This window comes from Triticum dicoccoides, chromosome 4A (assembly GCF_002162155.2).
Source record: "Triticum dicoccoides isolate Atlit2015 ecotype Zavitan chromosome 4A, WEW_v2.0, whole genome shotgun sequence".
NCBI classification, from domain to species: domain Eukaryota; kingdom Viridiplantae; phylum Streptophyta; class Magnoliopsida; order Poales; family Poaceae; genus Triticum; species Triticum dicoccoides.
The window spans coordinates 87,334,114-87,344,156 of record NC_041386.1 but is presented as its reverse complement, the minus strand read 5'-3'; the positions used below and the strand labels follow the sequence as shown (position 1 = coordinate 87,344,156).

Here is a 10,043-nt window from a genome sequence, read left to right as displayed (position 1 = left end):
TGCTAGGGCGGTGGTGTGCTCCTCTATTCGGAGGGAGCGTTCAGTATTGCCATTGACTGTTATGACACCGCGTGGACCGGGCATCTTGAGCTTGAGATAAGCATAGCGTGGTACTGCGTTGAATCTAGCAAACGTGGTTCATCCGAGAAGTGCGTGGTAATCGCTGTGGAAGGGGACGATATCAAAGATTAACTCTCCTCTTCGGAAGTTGTCCGGAGAATCGAAGACCACCTCCAGCGTGATTGAGCCCGTACAGTGGGCCTCTACGCCTGGTATGACTCCTTTAAAGGTAGTCTTTGTTGGTTTGATTCGTGAGGGGTTAATGCCCATCTTCCGCACTGTGTCCTGATAAAGCAGGTTGAGACTGCTACCACCGTCCATCGGGACACGTGTTAGGTGAAACTCGTCGATAATTGGGTCGAGGACTAGTGCGGCTGAACCGCCATGGCGGATACTAGTTGGGTGATCTCGGCGATCGAAGGTGATCGGGAATGACGACCACGGATTGAATTTTTGGGTGACTGGCTCTACCGCATAGACGTCCCTAAGTGCTCACTTGCGCTCCCTTTTGGGGATGTGTGTAGCGTATATCATGTTCACCGTTTTGACTTGAAGGGGAAATTTCTTCTGCCCCCCAGTGTTCGGCTGTCGGGGCTCTTCGTCCTCGTCCTCACTTTGTGATCCCTTTTCTTTGTTTTCAGCATTTAACTTGCCAGCTTGTTTGAAAACCCAACAGTCTCTGTTGGTGTGATTGGCTTGTTTATCTGGGGTACCATGTATCTGGCATGGACGATCGAGTATGCGATCCAGGCTGGATGGTCCCTCACTGTTCCTTTTGTAGGGCTTCTTTCGCTGGCCGGACTTGGAGTCGCTGAATCCGGCATTAACGGTGGTGTCATCGGTGTTGTCGCCATTGCTTCGGCATTTGTGTCTGTTGCGCCGGAGCTTGCCGGAGCTGTTCTTGGCCTCGAAGGGGCCTGTCTTGCTGGCTGTGTTTTTTCTACGAGCCAGCCAGCTGTCCTCAGCCGCGCAAAAGCGGGTCATGAGTGCCGTAAGGGCTGCCATGGACTTCGGCTTTTCTTGGCCAAGGTGGCGTGCTGGCCATTCGTCATGGATGCTGTGTTTAAAGGCCGCTAGGGCTTCGGCATCCGGACAGTCAACGATCTGGTTCTTTTTGGTTAGGAACCTAGTCCAGAATTTTCTGGTTGATTCTCCAGGTTGTTGAACTATGTGGCTTAAGTCATCGGCATCGGGTGGCCGGACATATGTACCTTGGAAGTTGTCAAGGAAGGCCTCTTCCAATTCCTCCCAGCTGCCGATCAAATTCTCGGGCAGGCTATTTAGCCAGTGTCGAGCTGGCCCTTTGAGTTTCAGTGAGAGGTATTTGATAGCGTGGAGGTCGTCTCCACGGGCCATGTGGATGTGGAGAATAAAGTCCTCAATCCATACTGCGGGATCGGTTGTTCCATCGTATGATTCAATGTTGATGGGCTTGAACCCCTCGGGGAATTCGTGATCCAGCACCTCATCTGTGAAGCAGAGAGGGTGTGTGGAGCCTCTATATCGGGCCGCGTCACGGTGCACCTCCGATGAAGTCCGTCTGCGGTTATCGGCCCGGGTGTGACTAGGTTTGTCATGTCCGAATAGGTAGCCGTCATCCCGGGTCGGGAAGCGTCCTCACGATCCGTAGATTGATCTGGTGTGTCATGCTCTACTGTCCAGATCCTGCCGAAGGTCATAGGTATGGTCCCGAGCTGTTCTGTCCCTGTTTTTGCGAGGCGGTGGGGCAGGCTGTTGTTCAGCCTGAGTTGCCGTTTTATCCCGACCGCGGGGTGGTCCGTCTGCCGCACTATCCCGACCACGTGGTGGTCGGTCCGCATTGCGTGAGGGAGGTATGAGATCTGGTGCTTCCTCATTGGACTGAGGTAGCAGTCTGCGCTCTGGGTAACTCTTGGCTGGGCGCTCGAGGCCGTATTCTTCGGTTGCCAGGACATCCGTCCACCTGCCAATGAGCAGGTCTTGATCAGATTGGAGTTGCTGCTGCTTTTTCTTCAGGCTTCTTGCAGTGACTATTAGCTGGCGCTTGAAGCGCTCCTGCTCGAGGGGTGCCTCAGGCACGATGAAGTCCTCATTGCCGAGGCTCTCATCATCCTCGGAGACTAGACGATAACTATCATCATCTGGATCATTGGGCATGGCATGTTTATCAGGGTTATCTTGCCCGTTGTCTTATTCCTCCTGTTCGGATGCAGCCCCGACAGGGTCTTCATTGTTTTCGGCGTCGCCCGGAGTACTATTTTCTCCGGTGCCAGTGTCGTCATCTTTTGAGCGATGAGGCTTATAGCGGTGTTTAGGGCGCCGGCGCTTGGACTATGTCTCAGAAGGTTTATTCGCAACTGGATCTCCTTTGTCATCATCGCTAGCTTTTTTAGGTGTGTCGACCATGTACACATCGTACGAAAGAGGTGGCCGTCCAACGTCCAGTAAATGGCGGGTCTTGGCTTTGCTCCTGGTCGGCATCGTCGTCCATACCGTCGATGTCTTCGGAGCCGTAATCAAGCACGTCGGTTAAGTCATCAATGGTGGCTATGAAGTGGGTGGCGGGTGGGAAGCGAAATTTCCCATCATCAGCCTCTGGCTCGAACCGAACATAGTTCGGCTGTGAGTCCTTCTCCAAGGACAAGTTCTTTAAAGAGTTTAGCACATCACCCAAAGGTGGGTGCTAGAAGATGTCTGCGGCGCTAAATTTGAAAATCGATAACCGATCCATCTCGGTGTCCGCATGCGTACCCGGTCCGAGACTTATAGCCGGAGACGAGTCCGGAGTTCCATTGACGCAAATATTGTGGGGTGCCGAGTCCGTGTGCGGCTCCAACGCCGCGGACTCGGTGGCCCCGGATGGCACGATCTGCTCCGGTTCTAAGGCCGTTGCAGCAACAGGGACAATCTCCTGGATGTGATCCGATGACAGATTTAAGTCATGTTCATCGGGGCGAGGGGGGCGATCGCTGCGGTCCCAAATCCATTGAAGATCAAGTCTCCATAGATATCCGCGATGTAGTTCAAGCTTTCGAATCTGACCTGGTGGCCAGAGGCGTAGCTATCGATCTGCTCCAGATGGCCAAGCGAGTTGGCCCACAGTGCGAAGCCGCTGAACACGAAAATCTATCCGGCGAGGACGGTTTCTCCTTGGACAGCGTCACTATAGACGATTGAAGGGGCCATCGAACCTTTCGTTGACAGCATAGTGGAACTCTTAATGAAAGCACCAATGTTGGTGTCAAAACCGACGAATCTCGGGTAGGGAGTCCCGAACTGTGCGTTTAGGATCGATGGTAACAGGAGACGGGGGACACGATGTTTACCCAGGTTCGGGCCATCTCTATGAAGGTAATACCCTACTTCCTACTTGATTGATCTTGATGAATATGAGTATTATAAGAGTTGATCTACCATGAGATCGTAATGGCTAAACCCTAGAAGCCTAGCCTGTATGACTATGGTAATGAGTATATGTTTTACAGACTAACCCCTTCGGTTTATATAGACATCGGGGGATCTAGGGTTTACATAGAGTCGGTTACATAAGAAGGGATCTTCATCTTCGGTCGCCAAGTTTGCCTTCCACGCAAGAAGGGTCCAATCCGGACACATGTACAGTCTTCGGCCTTTATGTCTTCACAGCCCATCAATCCGGCCCATAAATAACAGGCCGGACGCCCGAAGACCCCTTAATCCAAGACTTTCTCACCGAGTACATGTGTTTCAAGATGAAATCAGGAGTGCTACTTTCTCTAAATAAATTTTCATCTCAGTCGGCAGTTGGATCATCTTCACTTACGGTCGATATCACTGCCTGTGGATGCAGCGAGTACACATTTTGACTCGTCGTTTTCATACTAGACTCTTCGTATTTGGATCTTCACGTTGCTGGTCGACGCCCTAAAATATAAGGCTACATGGTATTAATACAGAACAAGAGAAAATGGGATTGGGAAACGATCGTAGCCTCGTCAATTTCCCAACCAACGAACCATCAGTTTCTCAATCCTTGAATCACCCTCCATTCTTCTTCTTCTTCCCGCACGGTGGCCCTGCTTTCACCGGTGCCCACTCGGAGTTGATACAATCGACTCCAGCGATCGAACGAAGAGAAAAATGTGTGAACGCGATGAGTGGTTATCGCACGCCACTTGTATGCTTCCAGTCCCTAACCCTAACCCAACCCCTAGCCAGGCGACCCCTCCCTACAAGAGACAGCAAAATCAATGGGCGCGCCCCCCGTTTGTCTTCCCTCACTGATGATAGCAGCTGAGCGGGCAGCGGATATGCGGCCATGGCGCCGTGAATGCCATGTGGAGAGTGCAACGCGGCTGCATGGCCAGCGTGGGCGTGGAGACCTTTTCCGTGACCGAGTCCCACCGGCGAAACGAAGCTGCAGCACAGCTCTTCCAACCGATTTCTCTCACGCCTTCATTGCGCCATTAACTACGCCTCACCACCTCAACTACTCGCTCGCTCACTCACTCCCCGCTCCCCCACTTAAACCCCCCTCCGGCCTCCTCTCATCCCCGTCCCTCCCACCGCGCACCGGTGCCGTTGCCAGCCTAGCCAGCAGCCTTCCACGACCTTCTTACCTAGATCCGCAACGTGCCGGAGAAGATCGACCGGACCGCGCTCGCGCTTGGCCTTTGCTGATCGGCGATGGAGATGCAGCTCGCGGCCGTGCTCGCCACGCTCGCTCTCGGCGGCGCGCTCGTCGTGCTCTTCTTCGGCAAGTGGTGGCAGCCGCTGGCCGACGGCGACAAGCGCGTCAAGGAGCTCGACGACGCCGTCGAGGCCCTGCTGCAGCTGCGGGCCGACGTGCTCAGGCAGCTGGACGGCGCGCCGGAGCCGGAGCAGCCGCGCGCGTGGCTGCGGCGCGTGCAGGACGCGCAGGACGAGGTGGCGTCCGTCAAGGCGCGGCACGACGCGGGGCAGCTCTACGTCGTCCGCCTCCTGCACTACTTTCTCACCACGGGCCCCGTCGCCGGGCTGGCCGAGAAGCAGCTCAAGATCGTGCGCGCCATCCAGGAGCAGGGCGCGGCGCTGCTGGAGGCCGCGCTGGCCGCGCCGCAGGCGCCGCCGCCGCTGCCCCTCCAGCCCGAGGAGCTGGAGCTCCCGCCCGAGACGGGGTCCGCCAGGCCCTACCTCAACGAGGCGCTCCGCTTCCTCGGCGACTGCGACGCGGCGCTCGGCGTCTGGGGCGCCGGCGGCGTGGGCAAGACCACGGTGCTGAGGCGGGTGCGCGACGTGTGCGGCCGCGTCGCGCCATTCTTCGACCACGTCCTCCTGCTGGCAGCCTCCAGGGACTGCACGGTGGCGAAACTCCTGAAGGAGGTCGTGGCCGTGCTCGGCCTCCGCGACGCGCCAACCGAGCAGGCGCAGGCCGCCGGGATCCTGAGCTTCCTGAGGGACAAGAGCTTCCTGCTCCTGCTGGACGGCGTGTGGGAGCGGCTGGACCTGGAGAGGGTCGGCATCCCGCAGCCCTTGGGGGTGGTGGCCGGCCGGGTGAGGAAGGTGGTCGTGGCGTCCAGGAGCGAGGCGGTGTGCGCGGACATGGGCTGCCGCAAGAAGATCAAGATGGAGAGCTTGAACGAAGACGATGCGTGGAGCCTGTTCGAAGCGAACGCCGGCGAGGAGGCCATCCGCGGCGACGCCCAAATTTCCACACTTGCAAGACAGGTAATCAGTCACTCGATCCATCTTTGCCTACTTTGGAAAACTCGGATTTGCTCTCTTTTTTTCTGTCTGTTAGCGGCTTTCTCCTGAAACAGCAGTGCAGATTTTGTGGTCATGGACGTGTGGCACGCACACTCGTTTGATTTGAGAAATTCAAAAAGGCAGTTTAAAATGTCCTGAAATTTTCAAACAAAATTTCGATGAAAAATTGTCAGATGAAGAGTTAGTTGTGAATTTTGACCAAAATGTACAGATCCACACTTTATACACCAATTTATCGATGTGCGTCATGCTTTCCCTCCACTTTATCAACCAATAGTGATGCTGGTTCTAAGTTAGAAATTCACCCCAAAAGGAATAACATGAACAGACCTTATCCAACGGACTTCGGTGTTGTTAGCTAGCTTTATTACTTTGAAATATTAGTTATATGAATCCATTTTGATAATACCTTGAGAATTACTTGGTGGTGAACGAGCTTATTCCCGATAGGGATTACTCAAGGATTAGTATACAAATTCCCCAACAATCAACATGAAAATATGTAGAAGCTTGATAAGGGCGCGTGCACACATTTTATTTTCCAACAAAGTAATAATGCTCCAAAACACATTGCCATCTTCATTGCAAAGTCTTGGCTCCAAAAGACCTCCAAAGAAACACATCCAAAAGTCAAGAACTCCCAAGGAAGGAACAAAGGAATTCATCACCCGACCCTTGTGTGTTAGGCAGAGGGGAACTGGCTGAAGTTATGGAGGTTGTTTAGATTGCGTCTGCACCAGCCCTACCAAACATGGCCGCGCATTAGTGACAGAGGAATTTCCTCTGTCACCAAGGGATCAACAGCATGCCAACACAAAATTGGTTGTTGTCCAAATGTATCTCCAACCTATCGGTAGCAGAAAACCAACTTGTGGTTGGATGGTTAGGACGGCACCAAGGATCAAACCCCAGGTTAGCCAATAATTTGGTAGGGCGGCTCCTGGGCTATCATGTTAGCAAATAATTTGGTAGGGCGGCTCCTGGGCTATCGTTGAATGTACCAAGCACTAGTGTACGATGAATATGATTACAAGATAATCAGATAGCACGAACAAAAATATCAGATACAAATGGAATCCATATCTGAGCTGGAGTGACTGTATGACTTAGCTCTTATCATAAGCTCTGAATTTGCATCAAGAATGGCGATTGCACCTCTAGCTGCGAGGTTATGCCAAGGAACGGCATGGGCCGAGGTTTCGGATTTGCCTTTGGTGTTTAAGAAGTTCTCAGAACATATATGATATTTCATGGATATTGCTGGTGCGAGTAGAAAAAGATGATAATATATTGATTGGGTGTGGGTGGCTAAGATAAAACTATTCTATGACTCCCGAATGACAATTGTAGTGACACAATCTACAAAATCGTGACCTTGTCAATCGTTCTGCACCTTGCTAAATACTACATGTAATTTCTTGCGTCTGAGATGTTCAGATGAGCATTTGATTTCTTCATAAACATTTTTACTTAAATCTCTAATAGCTTTGCTCTACTGCTAAACAGGTGGCTGCAGAATGCAAGGGCCTGCCTCTCTTCCTCGCCACTGTCGGCCGTGCCATGTCCAACAAACGTACAGCAGAGGAGTGGGGCGATGCACTCGACAAGCTCAAGACGCCGCAGCTCACGAGCACCGCGCCCGGCCAGGACAAGCACGCGCACGCTCTCGTCAAGTTCTGCTTCGACAGCCTCGAGAGCGACACGGTGAGGGAGTGCCTCCTGACCTGCGCGCTCTGGCCGGAGGACCACAACATCTCCAGGGACGAGCTCGTGCAGTGCTGGATCGGCCTGGGCCTCCTCCCCAAGTACGACGACGTCGACGAGTCGCTCCGGTTCGGGCACACGGTAGTCACCATCCTGGAGGCCGCGCGCCTCCTGGAGCAGGGCGACAACCACCGGCACAACATGTGCCCGTCCGACACGCACGTCCGGCTCCACGACGCCGTCCGCGACGCGGCGCTCCAGCTCGCGCCCGGCAAGTGGCTGGTCCGCGCGGGCGTCGGGCTCCGGGAGCCGCCCCGCGACGAGGCGCTGTGGCGCGACGCGGAGCGCGTCTCGCTGATGCACAACGTCATCGAGGAGGCCCCCGCCAAGGCCGGCGGCGCGCTCTCGGACGCGCAGCCGGCGTCGCTGATGCTGCAGTGCAACCGCGCCCTGCCGCGGAGGATGCTGCAGGCGATCCAGCAGTTCACCAGGCTGACGTACCTGGACCTGGAGGACACCGGCATACTGGACGCGTTCCCGATGGAGATCTGCTGCCTCGTCAACCTGGAGTTCCTCAACCTGTCCAGGAACAGGATCCTGTCGCTGCCCATGGAGCTGGGCAACCTGAGCCGGCTCAAGTACCTCCACCTGCGCGACAACTACTACATCCAGATCACGGTGCCTCCGGGCCTGATCTCGCGGCTCGCGAGGCTGCAGGTGCTGGACCTGTTCACCGCGAGCATCGTCTCCGTCGCGGACGACTACGTGGCGCCGGTCATCGACGACCTAGAGAGCAGCGGCGCGCGCATGCCGTGGCTCGGCATCTCGATGGACAACACCGGCGACGCGCGGAGGCTGGCGCGCCTGGCGCCGGGCGTGCGCGCCCGGTCGATCCACCTGCGGAAGCTGGACGGGGCGCGGACCCTGGAGCTGCTGTCGGCGCAGCACGCGGCGGAGCTGGGGGGCGTGCAGGAGGGCCTGCGGGAGCTGGCGGTGTACTCGTCCGACATCGAGGAGATCGTGGCGGACGCGCACGCGCCGAGGCTGGAGGTGGTCAAGTTCGGGTTCCTCGCGAGGCTCCGCGTCATGGAGTGGTCCCACGGCGCGGCGTCCAACCTCCGGGAGGTGGCCATCGGCGCGTGCCACGCGCTGACGCACATGACCTGGGTGCAGCACCTCCCGTGCCTCGAGTCGCTCAACCTCAGCGGCTGCAACGGGATGACGAGGCTGGTCGGCGGCGCCGCGGAGGGGGGCAGCGAGGCGGAGGAGGTGGTGACGTTCCCGCGGCTGAGGCTGCTGGCGCTGCTGGGGCTGCCGAGGCTGGAGGACATCCGCGGCGGCGGCGGGGAGTGCGCGTTCCCGGAGCTGCGGAGGCTGCAGACCAGGGGGTGCTCGCGGCTGAGGCACATACCGATGCGGCCGGTGGCCGGCGGGCAGGGCAGGGTGAGGGTGGAGGGCGACAAGCACTGGTGGAACGGGCTGCAGTGGGCGAGCGACGACGTCAAGGCCTGCTTCGTCCCGGTGCTGCTCTGAGCCTCTCGCGCGCGCTCACCGAATTGGAGTTTTGGCGCGTCCTTGGCCTGTTTGATGGTGGGTGCTAAATAAGTCTGGGTGGTACCCCGGTAGCCGGTAGGATGGCCAGGAACAACGAACAAAGCATACATGTAATTTTTTGGAGTTTATTTTGAGAAGACAAGGAGATTGGTTTGGGCTTTCTTTTCTTAGTTTTGGTTTTCTTGTATTCCGCTATCAATCAATTGAAGTAAAGAATCAATACTACTGTATGTTGGCAGTAGTAGCCTCACGGCTGATGTGTATGCATTTTCTTTTCTTCTAAAACCTGTCCTGGCATGTCTTTCTTTTCTTTTCAAAAAGCTAGCACAATGGCCTTTGGCAAATGAGAGGGATAATGTCATATTTGAGTGAAACTTGTTGCTAGTTGCACAATAATATATTTAATTTTCCAGAGGTATTAGGACTGGAATATCATAAAAAAAACTAGCGATGGACAGGGAGGTGTGGAAGTTAGATGTCCACGTGTTAGAGCAATAAGTTAGTTTTGAGATCTTGTGGTTTTCAAGTATATCCTACCCTAACTTATTTGAAACAGTTGTTATTGTTGTTGTTGTTGTTGAAAATGTGTAGAACTGGTTCCTATCCTACAATGGGAATCAATTCCTACGAACCAAAGGGGTTCAGAGATTTTTTTTTCTTACCTTATACAATTCCTATAAATATCCTACAAACCAAAGAAGGCTAGGTGGTGGCCTAACTCCTTGTTTTTTTCTCCTTGGTTTCGTGACAATGCACGGGACTTATGCCAATGACCCTAACATCCAGTTTACGAAGAACTTAAGACGCTTTAAGAAAACGAGAGTACCACATTGGAAACTGCCAAAATGCTAACTATATGAAACCTTATGTAAGATGTTATTACATTCAATATGTGAGTATATGGGATATACTAACTTCTTATATGAGACAGAGGGAGTATATCACTTCGGATACGCTTCGAAACAAAGAATGTCACGCACACACATATTTCCCTACTTAGAATCAAAATCATGCATACAGTA

General features: G+C 54.4%; 1 protein-coding gene across 1 annotated transcript; it reads left to right on the top strand.

Moving 5' to 3' along the window:
* Nucleotides 1-4,366: 4,366 nt before the first annotated feature.
* Nucleotides 4,367-9,271, top strand: LOC119285146 (probable disease resistance protein At1g61300). The gene is made up of 2 exons (XM_037564370.1): nucleotides 4,367-5,724; nucleotides 7,270-9,271. Exons 1-2 carry the CDS (start codon nucleotides 4,705-4,707, stop codon nucleotides 8,998-9,000), a joined length of 2,751 nt encoding a protein of 916 aa, XP_037420267.1. The 5' UTR covers nucleotides 4,367-4,704; the 3' UTR covers nucleotides 9,001-9,271.
* Nucleotides 9,272-10,043: the final 772 nt, after the last annotated feature.